The sequence below is a fragment of the Apodemus sylvaticus genome, chromosome 20 (assembly GCF_947179515.1).
Source record: "Apodemus sylvaticus chromosome 20, mApoSyl1.1, whole genome shotgun sequence".
Lineage (NCBI taxonomy): Eukaryota > Metazoa > Chordata > Mammalia > Rodentia > Muridae > Apodemus > Apodemus sylvaticus.
The window spans coordinates 57,115,755-57,135,922 of record NC_067491.1 but is presented as its reverse complement, the minus strand read 5'-3'; the positions used below and the strand labels follow the sequence as shown (position 1 = coordinate 57,135,922).

At 39.6% G+C, this 20,168-nt stretch overlaps 1 protein-coding gene across 1 annotated transcript in view; it reads left to right on the top strand.

Annotated features, from left to right (window-relative positions):
- Window positions 1-20,168, top strand: part of LOC127670806 (vomeronasal type-2 receptor 116-like) — a 60,326-nt gene that overhangs the window by 13,058 nt on the left and 27,100 nt on the right. The window contains exons 2-4 of the mRNA XM_052165337.1: window positions 7,438-7,729; window positions 8,088-8,894; window positions 17,701-17,928. Coding sequence (XP_052021297.1) covers window positions 7,438-7,729; window positions 8,088-8,894; window positions 17,701-17,928 — 1,327 coding nt within the window. The remainder of the gene's footprint in view (window positions 1-7,437; window positions 7,730-8,087; window positions 8,895-17,700; window positions 17,929-20,168) is intronic.

Sequence of the window (20,168 nt, the reverse complement as noted above, 5' to 3'; positions counted from 1 at the left end):
TTCTTTTTGTTTTTTTGGATTTGGTTTTTTTAATTAATTAATTAATTTTTTTATTCGATAAATTTTTTATTTACATTTGAAATGATTTCTCCTTTTCTAGACCCCCATTCCCTGAAAGTCCCATCAGCCCCCTTCCCTCCCCCTGTTTTCCCACCCAATCCTTCCCACTTCCCTGTTCTGGTTTTGCTCTATACTGCTTCACTGAGTCTTTCCAGAACAAGGGGCCACTCCTCCGGTCTTCTTGTACCTCATTTGATGTGTGGATTATGTTTTTGGTATTCCAGTTTTCTAGGTTAATATCCACTTATTAGTGAGTGCATACCATGATTCATCTTTTGAGTCTGGGCTACCTCACTTAGTATGATGTTCTCTAGCTCCATCCATTTGCCTAAGAATTTCATGAATTCATTATTTCTAATGGCTGAATAGTACTCTATTGCATATATATACCACATTTTTTTTGCATCCACTGTTCTGTTGAGGGATACCTGGGTTCTTTCCAGCTTCTGGCAATTATAAATAGGGCTGCTATGAACATAGTGGAACATGTATCCTTATTACATGCTGGGGAATCTCCCGGGTATATGCCCAGGAGTGGTATAGCAGGATCTTCTGGAAGTGAGGTGGCGAGATTTCTGGGGAACTGCCAGACTTCTTTCCAAAGTGGTTGTACCAATTTGCAACCTCACCAGCAGTGGAGGAGTGTTCCTCTTTCTCCACATCCTCACCAACATCTGCTGTCTCCTGAATTTTTAATCTTAGCCATTCTGACTGGTGTCAGGTGAAATCTCAGGGTTGTTTTGATTTGCATTTCCCTAAAGACTAATGAAGTTGAGCATTTTTTTAAGATGCTTCTCTGCCATCCGAAGTTCTTCAGGTGAAAATTCTTTGTTTAACTCTGTACTCCATATTTTAATAGGTTTATTTGGTTTTCTGGAGTCTAAGTTCTTGTTCTTATATATATTGGATATTAGCCCTCTATCTGATGTAGGGTTGGTGAAGATCTTTTCCCAATTTGTTGGCTGCTGATTTGCCCTTTTGATGGTGTCCTTTCCTTTACAGAAACTTTGTAATTTTATGAGGTCCCATTTGTCAATTCTTGATCTTAGAACATAAGCTATTGGTGTTCTGTTCAGGAACTTTCCCCCTGTACCGATGTCCTCAAGGGTCTTCCCCAGTTTCTTTTCTATTAGCTTCAGAGTGTCTGGATTTATGTGGAGGTCCTTGATCCATTTGGATTTGAGCTTAGTACAAGGAGAAAAGGATGGATCAATTCGCATTCTTCTGCATGCTGACCTCCAGTTGAACCATCACCATTTGTTGAAAAGGCTATCTTTTTTCCATTGGGTGTTTTCAGCCAATTTTTTGAGGATCAAGTGGCCATAGGTGTGTGGGTTCATTTCTGGATCTTCAATCCTGTTCCATTGATCTGCCTGCCTGTCGCTGTACCAATACCATGCAGTTTTTAAGACTATTCCTCTGTCGTATTGCTTGAGGTCAGGGATACTAATAGCCCCAGAGTTTCTTTTATTGTTGAGAATAGTTTTAGCTATCCTGGGTTTTTTGTTATTCCAGATGAAATTTAACGATTGCTCTTTCTAACTCTGTGAAAAATTGAGTTGGGATTTTGATTGGTATTGCATTGAATCTGAATATTGCTTTTGGCAAAATGGCCATTTTAACTATGTTAATCCTGCCGATCCATGAGCATGGGAGGTTTTTCCATTTTTTGAGGTCTTCTTCCATTTCCTTCTTCAGAGTCTTGAAGTTCTTGTCATACAGATCATTCACATGTTTTGTAAGAGTCACCCCAAGGTACTTTATGCTGTTTGTGGCTATTGTGAAGGGAGTCATTTCCCTAATTTCTTTCTCAACCTGCTTATCCTTTGAGTATAGGAAGGCTACTGATTTGCTCGAGTTGATTTTATAACCTGCCACTTTGCTGACGTTATTTATCAGCTGTAGGAGCTCTCTAGTGGAGTTTTTTTGGTCACTTAGGTAGACTATCATATCATCTGCAAATAATGATAGTTTGACTTCTTCCTTTCAAATTTGTATCCCTTTGACCTCCTTATGTTGTCGAATTGCCCGAGCTAGTACCTCAAGTACAATATTGAAAAAGTAAGGAGAAAGGGGGCAGCCCTGTCTAGTCCCTGATTTTAGTGGGATTGCTTCAAGTTTCTCTCCATTTAGTTTGATGCTGGCTACCGGTTTGCTGTATATTGCTTTTACTATGTTTAGGTATGGGCCTTGAATTCCTGTTCTTTCCAAGACTTTAAGCATGAAAGGATGCTGAATTTTGTCAAATGCATTTTCAGCATCCAATGAAAAGACCATGTGTTTTTTTTTATTTGAGTTTTTTTATGTAGTGGATTGCATTGATGGATTTCCATATATTGAACCAACCCTGCATCCCTGGGATAAAGCCTACTTGATCATGGTGGATGATTATTTTGATGTGTTCTTGGATTCGGTTGGCAAGAATTTTATTGAGTATTTTTGCATTGATGTTCATAAGGGATATTGTTCTGAAGTTCTCTTTCTTTGTTGGATCTTTGTGTGGTTTTGGTATCAGCGTAATTATGGCTTGGTAGAAGGAATTGTGTAGGTTTCCTTCCGTTTCTATTTTGTGGAAGAGTTTGAAGAGTATTGGTGTTGGGTCTTCTTTGAAGGTCTGATAGAATTCTGCACTGAACCCATCTGGTCCTGTGCTTTTTTGGTTGGAAGACTTTGTATGACCCCCTTTTATTTCTTTAGGAGTTATGGGACAGTTTAGGTGATCTATTTGGTACTGATTTAATTTTGGTATTTGGTATCTGTCAAGGAAATTGTCCATTTCCTCCAGATTCTCCAGTTGTGTTGAGTATAGGCTTTTGTAGTAGGATCTGATGATTTTTTGGATTTCCTCAGTTTCTGTTGTTATATCCCCCTTTTCATTTCTAATTTTGTTTATTTGGATACTTTCTCTGTGTCCTTTGTTCAGTCTGGCTAAGGGTTTATCTATCTTGTTGATTTTCTCAAAGAACCAGCTCCTGAATTCTTTGATTTTTTGAATGGTTCTCTTTGTTTCCACTTGATTGGTTTCAGCCCTGAGTTTGATGATTTCCTGTCTTCTACTCCTCCTTGGGGAATTGGGTTCTTTTTGTTCCAGGGCTTTCAGGTGTGTTGTTAAGCTGCTAGTGTATGCTCTCTCCATTTTCTTTTTGGAGGCACTCAGGGCTATGAGTTTTCCTCTTAGCACTGCTTTCATTGTGTCCCAAAGATTTGTGTATGTTGTGCCTTCATTTTCATTAAATTCTAAAAAGTCTCTGATTTCTTTCTTTATTTCTTATTTGGCCAAGGTGTCATTGAGTAGAGTATTGTTCAGCCTCCATGTGTATGTGGGCTTTCTGTTGTTTTTGTTGCTATTGAAAACCACTCTTACACCATAGTGATCTGATAGCAGGCATGGGATTTGTTCGATCTTCTAGTATTTGTTGAGGTCTGTCTTGTGACCAATTATATGGTTGATTTTGGAAAAGGTACCATGAAGTGCTGAGAAAAAGGTTTATTCTTTTTCTTTAGGGTGAAATGTTCTATAAATATCAGTCAAATCCAGTTGGGCCAAAGCTTCAATTAGTTTTACTGTGTCCCTGTTTAGTTTCTGTTTTCCTGCTTGGTCCATTGAGGACAGTGGAGTGTTGAAGTCCCCCACAATTATTGTGTTAGGTGAAATGTGTGCTTTGAGCTTTAGTAAAGTTTCTTTTACGAATGAGGGTGCCTTTGCATTTGGCGCATAGATGTTCAGAACTGAAAGTTCTTCTTGGTGGATTTTTCCTTTGACCAGCAAGAAGTTTCCCTCAGTTTCTCTTTTGATGACTTTAGGTTGAAAGTCAATTTTATCTGATATTAGAATGGCTACTCCGGCTCGTTTCCCGAGACCATTGGCTTGTGAAATTGTCTTCCAGCCTTTTACTCTAAGGTACTTTTTGTCTTTGACATTTAGGTGTGTTTCCTGTATGCAGAAAAATGTAGGGTCCTGTTTCCTTATCCAGTCTGTTAGTCTATGGCTTTTTATTGGGGAATCGAGTCCATTGATGTTAAGAGATATTAAGGAATAGTGATTATTGCTTCCTGTCATTTTTGATGTTATTTTTATTTTTGCATGGTTATCTTCTTTTGGATTTGATGAAGGGAAGTTACTATCTTTCCTTTTCCAGGGTGTGGTTTCCCTCCTTGTATTGGAGTTTTCCTCCCATTATTCTTTGCAGAGCTGGGTTTGTGGAACGATATTGTGTAAATTTGGTTTTGTCATGGAATGTCTTGGTTTCTCCATCTATTGTGAATGAGAGTTTTGCTGGGCATAGTAATCTTAGCTGACATTTGTGTTCTCTTAGAGTCTGCGTGAGATCTGCCCAGGATCTTCTTGCTCATGGTCTCTGGTGAGAAGTCTGGTTTGATTCTTATAGGTCTTCCTTTATATGTTACTTGGCCTTTTTCTCTTACTGCCTTTAATATTCTTTCTTTGTTTAGTGCATTTGGGGTTTTACTTTTTATGTGGCAAGAGTTATTTCTGCTCATGTCCAGTCTGTTTGGAGTTCTGTAGGCTTCTTGTATATTCATAGGCATCTCTCTCTTTAATTTGGGAATGTTTTCTTCCATAATTTTGTTGAAGATATTTGCTGGCCCTTTCAGTTGTAAATCTTCACTCTCATCTATACCTATAATCCTTAGGTTTCATCTTTTCATTTTATCCTGGATTTCCTGGATGTTCTGGGACACAAGCTTTTTGCATTTTGCATTTTCTTTGACTGTTGAATCAATGGTTTCTATGGTATCTTCGGCATCTGAGATTCTTTCTTCTGTCTCTTGTATTCTGTTGTTTATATTTGCATGTATGGCCCCTGATTTCTTCTCAAGGTTTTCTATCTCCAAAGTTGTCTCCCTTTGTGATTTCTTAGTTGTTTCTACTTCTGTTTTTAGATCCAGGATGGTTTTGCTCAGTTCCTTCACTTGTTGGTTTGTGTTTTCCTGTAATTCTTTAAGAGATTTTTGTGTTTCCTCTTTCATGACTTCTGCCTCTTGACTCAAGTTCTCCTGCATTTCTTTAAGGTTTTTTTTTTTTTGTGTGTGTGTGTGTGTGTGTGTGTGTGTGTGTTTCTTCTTTATTGGCTTCTATCTCTTGAGCCTTATTCTCCTTCATTTGTTTAAGTGATTTTTGTGTTTCCATTATACGGGTTTCTAACTTATTCATGTTCCCCTGTATTTCTTTAAGAGATTCATTTATCTCCTTTTTGTGTTCTTCTAGCAGTATCATGACCAGTATTTTTAAATCCAAATCTTGTTTCTCTGGTGTGTTGGCATAACCAGGACTTGCTGATGTTGGAGAGTTTGGTTCAGATGCTGCCATATTGCCTAGATTTCTGTTAGTAGTGTTCCTGCGTTTGCCCTTTGCCATCTTGTTCTCTGGAGTTAGTTGGTCTTGTCTCTGGCTGGTATTTGAGCCTCCTGAGGGGCTCTGGGGCTATTTCTGCAACACTGGATGGTTGGGTTTCCCCTGTAGCAGATTGCTGATGTCCTGTCTTCCTCTTGGGTGCCCTTTCAGTCCTAGTGTGCTTTGCCCCAGATTGTGTCTGTGAACCAGATGGTGCCTGTTTGCTCCTTCAGGGAGTGCTGAAGGATTTATGTTTCAAGGACCTTTTCCGCTTGCTGATCACTCTGCTGGGCAGCTGATCTCCCAACTGGGTTGGTGCACACAAGGCTAGCCTAGCTGCTCATGCCGTGAGGCTAGGCAAAAGCCTGGGAGGCCAAGGTCTGAGCAAAGTTCCCCTTGGGCTATGACTATTAATTGAGTCTGCCAGGTGGCCAGGATGGTGGGCATGCTCGCGCTCCCTAAAAGTGCCGGGAGAGTCTGCTGTGCTAACAACCTCCTGGGCGTGTTGACACACAGTTGGCCCACCGAGCAGCCCAGGTCTTGGGGGCAGTCCAGGGCCTGTTGGGGCCTAGACCCCCACTGTGTTAGCCTTGGGCTATGACTCTTAGCAGGCTTTGCCTGCTAGAGCTCTCCAGTGTCCTACAGGCAAAATGACGGGGCATGCTGGGCCTGGGTCAAAAACCTCCTGGCTGGGTTGGCACCCTGATGCCCCCCCCCCCCCCGAACAGCCCAGGGCCTAGGTGCCGGTCAACGCCCGTCGGGCTTAGACCACCACGATGTTGGCCTCGGGTTATGTTTGCGTACCTCAGTCTGTCTGATCTCTCTGGAGTCCGAGAACCAAGATGGAGGCAAGTCTCTCATGACTGGCGGGAGGCAGAGTTCTGAAGTGGCTTCTGTTCAGTGAAAGGCACCATAAATCCACCGCTGCTTGCAGCCCAGCTGGCCAGCGATGGCCAGTGGTCGTGGGCGCAGGGCCTGCCTGGACCCTGTCACCTTGCTTCCACTGCTGATCGGATTTGTTTTTTTGTTTGTTTGTTTGTTTGTTTGTTTTGTTTTTTTTCGTTTTGTTTTGTTTTGCTTTGTTTTGTTTTTGAGAGAGGTTTCTCTGTATAGTCCTTGCTGTCCTGGAACTTACTCTGTAGACCAGGCTATCCTCGAACTCAGAAATCCACCTGCCTGTGCCTCCCAGAGTGCTGGGATTACAGGAGTGCACCACCACCACCCAGCTCCTAGTTTTTTTTAAGGAGATGAGTCTGGGATAGTAGACAAAGCCCGAAACCTAGTGAGCTTGAGTATGTCTGAGACCCCGGCACCCTGGTACCCAGGCACCCACCAGAGATTGTAGGCATCTCCTAACTCCCTACTACATTCCTGAATTGGACATTTGCCATATTTCCCACATAAGGACATAAGACATGTGATTACATACCACAAAACATAGTTTTCCATGCAAATGAGGTACATAGTGGCTCTGAGGGTTTACACAATATGATTCCCTTTCTAGCCATTCCATCTTGCAAAAGGTATTTAATCTCTGGCCCACACAGAGAAGGTTGCATCCACCTATTTTCCAGGGTGAACCAAAAATAAACAGCTTGTTCAAAAGCCAAATCTTGCCACAGATAGACTAAAATCAGAATGTGAGCTCTTTCATAATAGTATATCACATGAATCTGGTGGCTTCATGAAAAATAAACTATTTTACATAGTTTTGCATACTGGAAGATAAGAAGAGTGGATAATTTGTGAAGAAATATGTTTCATTCTATGATGGAATTATGTTCTATTTCCACATCTGGACGTCAGAGAAAGCAAACTCTCTTGGATATATAATTAACAAGTTTTGCTCTTCAGTATCTCATCAACTACAAATGTCATAGCATATCATTTGAAATGAAGAATTTGTTGAAGGACTGTGTGTTCTAAGCAAACACAAGCTTTCAGAATATAAAAGCCATTGCTCTAGAGTTATATGTATAATAGTTATGAGTTCCCCATATGAATGCTGTGATACTTCTATGCAGGATGAATATACAAAACTACCAACTTGTTTTGGCCATGCTATTTGCCATCAATGAAATCAACTTGAACCCTCATGTTTTACCAAACACATCTCTGGGACTTGAGATATATAATCTCCCAGATACTAAAAGGAACATTCTGAAGAGTGTATTCTATTGGCTCACAGGTTTGAGCAAATTTATCCCTAATTACAATTGTAGAAAAAAGAGCAAATCAGCTGTTATACTTACTGGAATATCATGGAAATCATCTGAAATCATTGGGACATTGTTGGATCTTTACAAATTTCCTCAGGTGAGTGCACATGATGTGAGTAGTGGGAAGCCAGCTTTCTTTTCTCAGAACTAGCTGTTTGCAAAATGAAAAGGAGAGATTTTGATTAATTGGTATTAAAGAGCAAATACAAAGAAAAATTCAGACACAGTCTATTCTTTTTTACTTTGATGTAGAGTAAGGAGGGTGAACAGTACACAAGGCAATTTAAAACTTTGAAACTTTTCAATAATTCTCTGGAAACACTCAGGAGGTGAGATGTGACATTAAGAACTATTGAGCAGAGTATCAACTTTATTACTTAAATCTGTTTTTTAAGACTAAGACTGTTTAAATGGCAATTCTTGGTCTCCTTTTTAAAATACTGTATTCCTTTCAGCTTACTTTTGGACCTTTTGATCATGCAAAGATTGACACAAATCAGTTTACATCTCTGTACCAGGTAGCTCCCAAAGACACAGCTCTGTTCTGTGGTATTGCCTCTTTGATGCCTCATTTCAGCTGGACCTGGGTGGGACTGCTCATCACAGATGACCACAAATGTTCTCAGTTTGCATCAGATTTTAGAATGGAGATGGAAAAAAACAAAGCCTGCATAGCTTTTGTGGAAACAGTATCGTTTGTGGGAGAATCAATGTATTATTTGCTAACATATCATCAGATGCATACTCTAGAGTCATCAGCAGATGTGATTGTAATTTATGGACCCATTAATTTCCTATTAACTGTAATAGCAAATATCCATAGAAAGTACACAATGAATAAAATCTGGGTTATGAATAAAAAATGGATTAGCCCAGGTTTTCAACAATATACTATGTTACATTTATCCCATGGGGCTCTCCCTTTTTCACCCCATCATGGGGAGATTGCTGGTTTCACAGATTTTATGCAGGAAGCCACTCCTGTTAAGTACCCAGAAGATATTTTTCTTCATATCTTGTGGTTGAGCTATTTCAATTGCTCAGGATTGCATTCTGAACATAAATTTGTTGAAAAGTGTCTGCCCAATGCCTCTCTGGGATTGTTGCCAGTGAATCTTTTTGAAATGGTCATGACTGAAGAGAGTTACAATGTGTACAATGCTGTGTATGCGGTGGCCCACAGTCTCCATGAGAAGAATCTCAATCAAATACAAGTTCAACCACAGGCAAATATAGATAGGACTTTGTTATTCCCCTGGCAGGTAATGTTATTCCCCTGGCAGGTAATCACCAGAGCACACTGACTTTTCCCCGCTGGCCGCCCAGAAGCCCCTCTTGTCTCTTGCAGGACCTGGAGATGTGGCCTTGCCGCCCAGGCTGATCTGGACCCGGAAGCGGAGAGATCTGAGGGCTCCAGCCAGAGGCCTCAGGACTGGAACCTAAGCTCTGTGCCACCCGAGGAAGCTGTGCACTCCCAGACTGCCTCTGGGTGCCCACCAGGTCTCCTGCACTTCCTGGAGACCGAGTGCTGTGGGCCAGGCTGTTCAGATCTCATAGCAGACACCTGGAGGCTACTGCCGGGGCCAGCTAGATTCACCAGAGCACACTGAATTCAATGTGCCTTTCTTTGTATTTTAAATTCACCAATATGACACAGATGCTTTAAAAGCTCTCAAACTAGTAATGCTATATTATTTTTCCATTCAATAACCTATAAGACATAGTGCATATTTCAGTGCTTATATATCAATATAGTTCAATGTCTATGTATATGATGAGTTGCCTGTAGAAGATTCTGTTCAACAGACTAATTCTTCTTTTTGTAGAAATAGCAGAGATAGCTGGGCATGGTGGCACATGCCTGTAATCCCAGCACTTGGGAGGCAGAAGTAAGCATATTTCTGAGTTCGAGGACAGCCTGGTCTACAGAGTGAGTTCCGGGACAGCTAGGACTACACAGAGAAACCCTGTCTTGAAAAAGAACCAAAACTCCCAAGCAAACAAAAAACGAAATAGCAGAGATATTTGTCTTGATAATTTCTCAGTAGAAAAACCAAGACTTTCATTAATGTGCTGATCCCTGAAGCATCTTCATGTCTTAGAGTTGGGAATACCCAGGGGATGCTACACCATCTCAGAGAAGTTGATGGGGGTTGGGTGGTGAGATGGATTAGTCTAAAAAGAGGAACTGCAATCAGGATGGAACTGAATAATTACATTGAAAAGCATACAAAAACTATAAAAAAGGAAATGTAGGTCCAAATTCTAGAGTAGATGTAGGAAGTAGAATGGGAATTGCCAAGAAAAGGTGATTAGAGGGTAAAGGCAATGAAAATGTTGTTTAGAGGAACCCCACTTTAGATAAATAAGAATAATTTGTTGTTTCACAGCATGACATACAGTTAGTTGTGATGGGTAGTCATAGTTGTCAATGTGACTGCATCTGCAATCCAAATCCAAGTGCCAAGCTGCTGTGTCTCCTGGAGTTACCCTGGTTAAGCTGTCTTGAGAGGCATGTTTCAGGTGACTTTGGGGCATTAGGTCATTGGATCTAGGGAAATTTTGTGTGACTTTTTATTCATAGGAACAATAAGCACTCTTTTTTTCTGTTTTTTTTTTAATTTATTGATATATTTATTTACATTTCAAATGATTTCGCCTTTTCTAGCCCCCCACTCCCCGAAAGTCCTGTAAGCTCCCTTCTCTCCCCCTGTCCTCCCACCCACCTATTCCCAGTTCCCCGTTCTGGTTTTGCCGAATACTGCTTCACTGAGTCTTTCCAGAACAAGGGGCCAATCCTCCTTTCTTCTTGTACCTCATTTGATGTGTGGATTATGTTTTGGGTATTCCAGTTTTCTAGGTTAATATCCACTTATTAGTGAGTGCATACCATGATTCACCTTTTGAGTCTGGGTTACCTCACTTAATATGGTGTTCTCTAGCTCCATCCATTTGCCTAAGAATTTCATGAATTCATTGTTTCTAATGGCTGAATAGTACTCCATTGTGTAGATATACCACATTTTTGCATCCACTCTTCTGTTGAGGGATACCTGGGTTCTTTCCAGCATCTGGCAATTATAAATAGGGCTGCTATGAACATAGTAGAGCATGTATCCTCATTACAAGGTGGGGAATCCTCTGGGTATATGCCCAGGAGTGGTATAGCAGGATCTTCTGGAAGTGAGGTGCCCAGTTTTCGGAGGAACCGCCAGACTGATTTCCAGAGTGGTTGTACCAATTTGCAACCCCACCAGCAGAGGAGGAATGTTCCTCTTTCTCCACACCCTCTCCAACACCTGCTGTCTCCTGAATTTTTTTTATGATATACTTCAGTCTTTATTTTTTTAAATTCGATAAAATTTTTTATTTACATTTCAAATGATTTCCCCTTTTCTAGCCCTCCACTCCCCGAAAGTCCCATAAGCCCCTTTCTCTTCCCCTATCCTCCCACCCACCCCTTCCCACTTCCCCGTTCCGGTTTTGCAGAATACTGCTTCACTGAGTCTTTCCAGAACAAGGGGCCACTCCTTTTTTTCTTCTTGTACCTCATTTGATGTGTGGATTATGTTTTGGGTATTCCAGTTTTCTAGGTTAATATCCAATTATTAGTGAGTGCATACCATGATTCACCTTTTGAGTCTGGGTTACCTCACTTAGTATGATGTTTTTAATCATATGATGAATTTTTAATCTTAGCCATTCTGACTGGTGTAAGGTAAAATCTCAGGGTTGTTTTGATTTGCATTTCCCTAATGACTAGTGAAGTTGAGCAATTTTTAAGATGCTTCTTCGCCATCCGAAGTTCTTCAGGTGAGAATTCTTTGTTTAAGTCTGTACCCCGTTTTTTAATAGGGATGTTTGGTTTTCTGGAGTCTAACTTCTTGAGTTCTTTATATATATTGGATATTAGCCCACTATCTGATGTAGGATTGGTGAAGATCTTTTCCCAATTTGTTGGTTGCCGATTTGTCCTCTTGCTGGTGTCCTTTGCCTTACAGAAACTTTGTAATTTTATGAGGTCCCATTTGTCAATTCTTGCTCTTAGAGCATACGCTATTGGTGTTCTGATCAGAAACTTTCTCCCTGTTCCGATGTCCTCAAGGGTCTTCCCCAGTTTCTCTTCTATTAGCTTCAGAGTGTCTGGCTTTATGTGGAGGTCCTTGATCCATTTGGATTTGAGCTTAGTACAAGGAGACACGGATGGATCAATTCGCATTATTCTGCATGCTGACCTCCAGTTGAACCAGCACCATTTGTTGAAAAGGCTATCTTTTTTCCATTGGATGTTTTCAGCCACTTTGTCGAGGATAAAGAGGCCATAGGTGTGTGGGTTCATTTCTGGATCTTCAATCCTGTTCCATTGATCCTCCTGCCTGTCACTGTACCAATACCATGCAGTTTTTAACACTATTGCTCTGTAGTATTGCTTGAGGTCAGGGATACTGATTCCCCCAGACTTTCTTTTGTTGCTGAGAATAGTTTTAGCTATCCTGGGTTTTTTCTTATTCCAGATGAATTTGATTATTGCTCTTTCTAACTCTGAAAAATTGAGTTGGGATTTTGATGGGTTTGGCATTGAATCTGTATATTGCTTTTGGCAAAATGGCCATTTTAACTATATCGATTCTACCGATCCATGAGCATGGGAGGTTTTCCCATTTTTTGAGGTCTTCTTCCATTTCCTTCTTCAGGGTCTTGAAGTTCTTGTCATACAGATCTTTCACCCCAAAGAGGTTTGGTAAGAGTCACCCCAAGATACTTTATACTGTTTGTGGCTATTGTGAAGGGGGTCATTTCCCTAATTTCTTTCTCAGCCTGCTTATTCTTTGAGTATAGGAAGGCCACTGATTTTCTTGAGTTGATTTTATAACCTGCCACTTTGCTGAAGTTGTTTATCAGCTGTAGGAGTTCTCTAGTGGAGTTTTTTGGGTCACTTAGGTAGACTATCATGTCATCTGCAAATAATGATAGTTTGACTTCTTCCTTTCAAATTTGTATCCCTTTGACCTCCTTATGTTTTCGAATTGCCTGAGCCTGTACCTCAAGTACAATATTGAAAAGATAAGGAGAAAGGGGGCAGCCCTGTCTAGTCCCTGATTTTAGTGGGATTTCTTCAAGTTTCTCTCCATTTAGTTTGATGCTGGCTACCGGTTTGCTGTATATTGCTTTTACTATGTTTAGGTATGGGCCTTGAATTCCTGTTCTTTCCAAGACTTTAAGCATGAATGGATGCTGAATTTTGCCAAATGCTTTTTCAGCATCCAATGAAATGACCATGTGCTTTTTTTCTTTGAGTTAGTTTATGTAGTGGATTGCATTGATGGATTTCCATATATTGAACCAACCCTGCATTGCCGGGATCAAGCCTACTTGATCATGGTGGATGATCGTTTTGATGTGTTCTTGGATTCGGTTGGCAAGAATTTTATTGAGTATTTTTGCATCGATGTTCATAAGGGAAATTGGTCTGAAGTTCTCTTTCTTTCTTGGATCTTTTTGTGCTTTTGGTATCAGCATAATTGTGGCTTCATAGAAGGAATTGGGTAATGTTCCTTCTGTTTCTATTTTGTGGAATAATTTGAAGAGTATTGGTGTTAACTCTTCTTTGAAGGTCTGATAGAATTCTGCACTGAAACCATCTGGTCCTGTGCTTTTTTTGGTTGGAAGACTTTCTATGACTCCTTGTATTTCTTTAGGCGTTATGGGACTCTTTACATGATCTATTTGGTCCTAATTTAAGTTTGGTATTTGGTATCTGTCAAGGAAATTGTCCATTTCCTCCAGATTCTCCAGTTGTGTTGAGTACAGGCTCTTGTAGTAGGATCTGATGATTTTTTGGATTTCCTCAGTTTCTGTTGTTTTATCACCCTTTTCATTTCTAAGTTTGTTAATTTGGATACTTTCTCTGTGCCCTTTGGTCAGTCTGGCTAAGGGTTTATCTATCTCGTTGATTTTCTCAAAGAACCCGCTCCTGGTTTTGTTGATTCTTTGTATGGTTCTCTTTGTTTCTACTTGACTGATTTTGGCCCTGAGTTTGATGATTTCCTGCCTTCTATTCCTCCTTGGTGAAATAGCTTCTTTTTGTTCCAGGGCTTTCTGGTGTGTCATTAAGCTGGTAATGTATTCTCTCTCCTTTTCCTTTTTGGAGGCACTCAGGGCTATGAGTTTTCCTCTTAGCACTGCTTTCATTGTGACCCATAGATTTGGGTATGTTGTGTCTTCATTTTCATTGTGTTCTAAAAAGTCTTTAATTTCTTTCTTTATTTCTTCCTTGACCAAGGTATCATTGAGTAGAATATTGTTCAGTTTCCACGTGTATGTGGGTTTTCTGTTGTTTTTGTTGCTATTGAAGACCACTTTTACTCCATAGTGATCTGATAGGAGGCATGGGATTAGTTTGATCTTCTTATATTTGTTGAGGTCTGTCGTGTGACCAATTATATGGTCGATTTTGGAGAAGGTACCATGAGGTGCTGAGAAAAAGGTATATTCTTTTGCTTTAGGATAGAATGTTTTATATATATATATCTGTTAAATCTAATTGTTCCAAAGCTTCAATTAGTTTCATTGTGTCCCTGTTTAGTTTGTGTTTTCCTGATCAGTCCATTGAGGAAAGTGCAGTGTTGAAGTCACCCACAATTATTGTGTTAGGTGCAATGTGTGCTTTGAGCTTTAATAAAGTTTTTTTTTTTTTTTTTTTTTTTTTTTTTTTTTTTTTTTTTTTTTTTTTTTTTAACGAAAGAGGGTGCCCTTGCATTTGGAGCACAGATGTTCAGGATTGAGAGTTCTTCTTGTTGTATTTTTCCTTTGACCAGCAAGAAGTGTCCCTCAGAGTCTCTTTTGATGACTTTATGTTGAAAGTCAATTTTATCTGATATTAAAATGGCTACTCCAGCTTGTTTCCTGAGACCATTTGCTTGTAAAATTGTCTTACAGCCTTTTACTGTAAGGTAGTGTTTGTCTTTGACCCTGAGGTGTGTTTCCTGTAAGCAGCAAAAGGTAGGGTCCTGTTTAAGTATCCAGTCAGTTAGTCTATGTCTTTTTATTGGGGCATTGAATCCATTGATGTTAAGAGATATTAAGGAATAGTGATTGTTACTTCCTGTCATTTTTGACGTTATTTTTTAAATTTGATTGCTTAACTTCTTTTGGGTTTGATGAAAGGTTACTATCTTGCTTTTTCCAGGGTGACGTTTCCCTCCTTGTATTGATTTTTTCCTCCTATTATCCTTTGTAGGGCTGGGTTTGTGGATAGATATTGGGTAAACTTGGTTTGGACATGGAATATCTTAGTTTCACCATCTATGGTGATTGAGAGTTTTGCTGGATATAGTAGTTTTGGCTGGCATTTGTGTTCTCTTAGAGTCTGCATGAGATCTGCCGAGGATCTTCTAGCCTTCATAGTCTCAGGTGAAAAGTCTGCTGTGATTCTGATAGGTCTTCCTTTATATGATACTTGGCCTTTTTCTCTTACTGCTTTTAATATTCTTTCTTTGTTTAGAACATTTGGTGTTTTGATTATTATGTGACGGGAAGTATTTCTGTCCTGGTCCAGTCTGTTTGGAGTTCTGTAGGCTTCTTGTATATTCATGGCTATCTCTCTCTTTAGGTTAGCGAAGTTTTCTTCCATAATTTTATGGAAGATATTTTCTGGCCCTTTAAGTTGTAAATCTTCACTCTCATCTATGCCTATAATCCTTAGGTTTGGTCTTCTCATTGTGTCCTGGATTTCCTGGATATTTTGGGTTACAAACTTTTTGCATTTTGCATTTTCTTTAACTGTTGACTCCATGGTTTCTATGGTATCTTCAGCATCTGAGATTCTTTATTCTATCTCTTCTATTCTGTTGGTGATGTTTGCATCTATGTCCCCTGATTTCTTCCCAATGTTTTCTATCTCCAAAGTTGTCTCCCTTTGAGTTTTGTTAGTTGTTTCTACTTCTGATTTTAGATCCTTGATGGTTTTGCTTAGCTCCTTCACTTGCTTGTTTGTGTTTTCCTGTAATTCTTTAAGAGATTTTTGTGTTTCCTCTTTCAGGGCCTCAACCTGTTGACCAAAGTTCTCCTGTATTTCTTTAAGTGTTTTTTGTGTTTCCTCATTATTGGCTTTTGTATTCTCTTGGATTTCTTTCAATGATTTTTGTTTTTCCCTTGCAAGGGCTTCTAACTTTTGATCCATTTTCTCCTGAATTTCTTTAAGTATGTCCTTTATGTGTTCCTGTACCAGCATCATGACCAGTGATTTTAAATCCAAATCTTGTTTTACTGGTGTGATGGGATATCCAGGACATGCTGGTAAAGGAGAATTGGGTTCAGATGTTGCCATATTGCCTTGATTTCTGTTAGTGACGTTCCTGCGTTTGCATTTTGCCATCTAGTTCTCACTGGTGTTAGTTGGTCTTGTCAATGCTGGACTCACGAGTGCAAGCTGCCCCTTCCCAGGTGGCCTCTGGTGCACAGCTTACCTCCTGCACTGCCTGGAGACAGGGTGCTGTTGCCCAGGCTGTTCACATCCCGAAGCAGACACCTGAAGGCTCCCACTGGGGCCCGCTGGATTCACTGCAGCCCACCGACTTCTCCCCGATGGCCGCCTGGAAGCCCCTCTTGCCTCTTGCAGGACCTGAAGATGTGGTGTTGCCACTCAGGCTGATCTGTTTCTGGAAGCGGAGAGATCTGAGTGCTCCTGCCAGAGGCCTCACGACTGGAACCTAAGCTCCTTGCCACAGGAATAAGTTGTGCTGTGAGCTCCCAGACTGCCTTTTGGTACACACCAGGTCTCCTGAATTTCCTGGAGACTGAGTGCTGTAGCTCAGGCTGGTCAGATCCCAAAGCAGGCACCTGAAGGCTCTTGCTCAGGCCCGCTGGATTCACCAGAGCACACCGACTTCTCCCCGCTGGCTGCCCGGAAACCCCTCTTGCCTCTTGCAGGACATGGAGATGTGGTGTTGCTGCCCAGGCTGATCTGGATCCGGAAGCAGAGAGATCTGAGTGCTCCTGCCAGAGGCCTCAGGACTGGAACCTAAGCTCCTTGCCATAGGAGCGAGCTGTGCTGTGAGCTCCCAGATTGCCTCTGGGTGCACACCAGGTTTCCTGCACACCCTGGAGACCGAGTGCTGTTGCCCAGGCTTTTCAGATCCCAAAGCAGGCACCTGAAGGCTCCTGCTGGGGCCCGCTGGATTCACTGGAGCACACCGAGTTCTCCACAATAAGCACTCTTTAAGTCAGTGAAGCATACAGGACAACTGTGTAGCTCTGGGTTTCATAGAAGTCAACATACATGTAAATCATGGCTACCAATTCATGTTAGGCTATGCTTTCTAGTTTGATAACTGACATTGTATCTATGTTTCTAAGTTTATAAAACATTTGATTGTTTGAAATGCATGTTCTCATTCTTACAAATAAACCGGAACAAAAAGAAAAAAAGAAAAAAAATCCAGGTTTTCAAGTTCATTTTACACAAAATATATACAAAGTTCCTGTATGCCATTAGAATAAGGATGTGCTCTAAATCAGCCCACTCCTGATTATCCACCAAACTGAAATAACCTCATCTTAAACATTGAGGCTGTGAAAATGTCAGGAAATATAAGGATATACCTAGTTTTTCAAAGAAGTTGAGATCCATTCACTCCATAGTCCTTGAACATTTGGTAGTACTTGGAATAGTAATAAGATAGTTTCTTTAAACCATGGCAAAGTAATAGGATCTTTTGTAGCATTTTGTAGATTCTTGGAATTATATTTTATTCTATTAGATAATAGTGATAGAAATGAAGTAGTTTCAATCTTTTGAAAAGGGATAAAAATTTGTGACTTGTTTGCTGTATTATCTTTGATCATTTGGTTCTTCTTGGCCTGGCATATTCTATGAAAAAACTGACATTTAAGAAAAAAATTATATTCATTTTCTCCTAAGCTTTCTTTTGTTGTGTTCAATCCCATAGATAATTAATTAAAACAGTGTTAACATCATACATTATTTTCAGGAAATAACTCCTTATTCATAATTAAATTATAAATCCATAACTTCAACTTCATCATATGATTTCTCATATCTTTTAGCTTCACCCTTTTCTGAAGAATATTCAAGTCAAAAACTCTGTTGGTGACACTGTGGTTCTGGACTGGAAAAGGAAGGCTGATCCAGAGTATGATATTAACAACATTTGGAACTTTCCATCAGGTCTTTCACTGTTGGTGAAAGTGGGTACATTTGTTCCTAGTGCTTCCAAGGGGGAACAGTTGATGATATCTGAATACATGATTAACTGGCCCATAGGATTTACAGAGGTATGTTTCTAAGTAAATCTTATATGCTTCTTGATGTAGTAAATCTTGGTTGTTAATAATTACCCCATCAATACATTCATAACTATTATTATTAAGAGTGTTACTATTGCTCATTCTTGTGAAAGTGTTTCAAATATTTTTAAATTATCTAATAATTTTCACCTTTAAAGAAAGGTTATCAATTACTACTTTCTGACATCATTGTACATTAACTTCTAGAGTCCAAGGTAAATTTTTTTACAAAATAGCATAAAATGATCTTCCCTGAGAAGAGGAATCTTAGTATAGATAGCATTTCTGAACTTCTTTCATCAAGGAAAACCTGTCGAGTATTATCATAAAACATGGTAGTATGAGGGACCATTAATATGGGAGATATTTCCCTAATTTATTAAAAAATGGGATTAGAAAGAAATTAGTGAAAAAACACCCTTTCCAATAATAACCACAAATAATGTAAACTATTTGGTTATGGCTCTAACCAAGTAAATCTAAGAAGTGTATGAAAACAAATTCAAGTCCTTGAAGAAATAAATTGAAGAAGATGTGAGAAGATGGACATCTCTTTCATCCTCATGGATGAATTTGATTAACCTAGTGAAAATTGGAAATTTAGAGTGTTACCTAAATTTTACAATTTAATAACGGAATCTACAGATACAGTGTAATTCCTATGAAAATTCTCACACAATTATTTACCGACCTTCAAAGAGCAATTCTCAACTTCATGTGGAAAAACAAAAACCAAGCATAGCTAAATGAACCTGAACAATAAAAGAACTTCTGGAGAAATCACCATCCTTGCCCTCAAAATATAATACTGAGCAATGGTATAAAACCTTTATGGTTTCCTATAAAATGAAAGTAGTTGATCGGTGGAATGAAATCAGTTCCCTGTAGTACATTTACGGACACTTGATTTTTGACAGAAGCCGAATCTAACAATGGAAAAAAAGAAAGCATCTTCAACAAATGATGTCTCTCCTACTGAATATATGCTTGTAGAAGAATGCAAATCGACCGATATTAACTCTGAAGACACCTAAGACCAAGTGGATCAAAAACCTTAACATAATACCAAGATACACAGAGTCTAATAGAAGAGAAAGTGGGAAATAGCTTTGAACCCATTGGCAGAGAAGACAATTTCCTGGACGGATCATGAAACCATTGATAACTGATCCTGAAACGCTTCCATAAGGCAAAGGATATTATCAATAGGACAATAGTGGCAGCTGATAGACTGTGAAAAGATCTTCATTAACATTATATTCAGTAGAAGTCTAATATTCTAAATAATAAGTAATTCAAGAAATTAGATTCCTTAATTTGAAAAGCTAATAAGAAAATTTTTAAAATGTGGTAAAGAACTAAATAGGGAATTCTCAAAAGAGGAGCCTTGAATGTCTTAGAAGCAGTTAAAGAAATGTTCAACAACCATAGTCATCAGGGAAATGCAAGTGAAAAAGACCCTGAGAAATCATCTTATACCAATCAAAATGGCTAAGATAAAAAGAAATGCTCAAGAGATAGTATATGGTAGTAAGGATATAGAGAAAGGGCAGCACTCCGTCATTGCTGGTGGGATTGCAAACTTGTACAATCACACAGGAAAACAATCTGGCATTTTCTCAGAAAACTGGAAATAGTACTAAGTGAAGACGTGTATATATATACTGCTTCTGGGCATATACCCAAAACTGCTCTACCATATCAGAAAGACCCTTGCTCTCCAATCTTTATACCATCCTTATCCATAATAGCCAGAAACTGGAAACAACCCAGATAGGCCTCAATGGAAAAATAGATTCAGAAAATGTGGTTCATTCACATAGTGGTCTACTATTCAGCTATTAAAACACTCAACCATTATAAATTTTCAAGAAAAATGGATGGAACTAGAAAATATCATCCTCAATGAGGTAACCCAGACCCAAAAGGCATGCACTGTATTTGCTCACTCTTGAGAGGACATTAGTCATAAAGTACATGATAGCCCTGATTCAATCCACAGACCCAACGAAGCTAAACAAAGCAGGATACTGAAGCGAGGATACTTGATTCTCTCTTAGAAGTGGCTTGAAACAGTCATAATGGGTAGAGTGAGGGAGGAACTGGGTGTGAGAGGGAAGGTGGTAGGGAATGGTGGTCTCAGTATTAGGTGTTGGGAGAGTTAGAAGAATGAAAGGCAATCTGTAGCTGCCATCAGTGGAGGGTTTGGGGGAATCACAAGAAGTGTC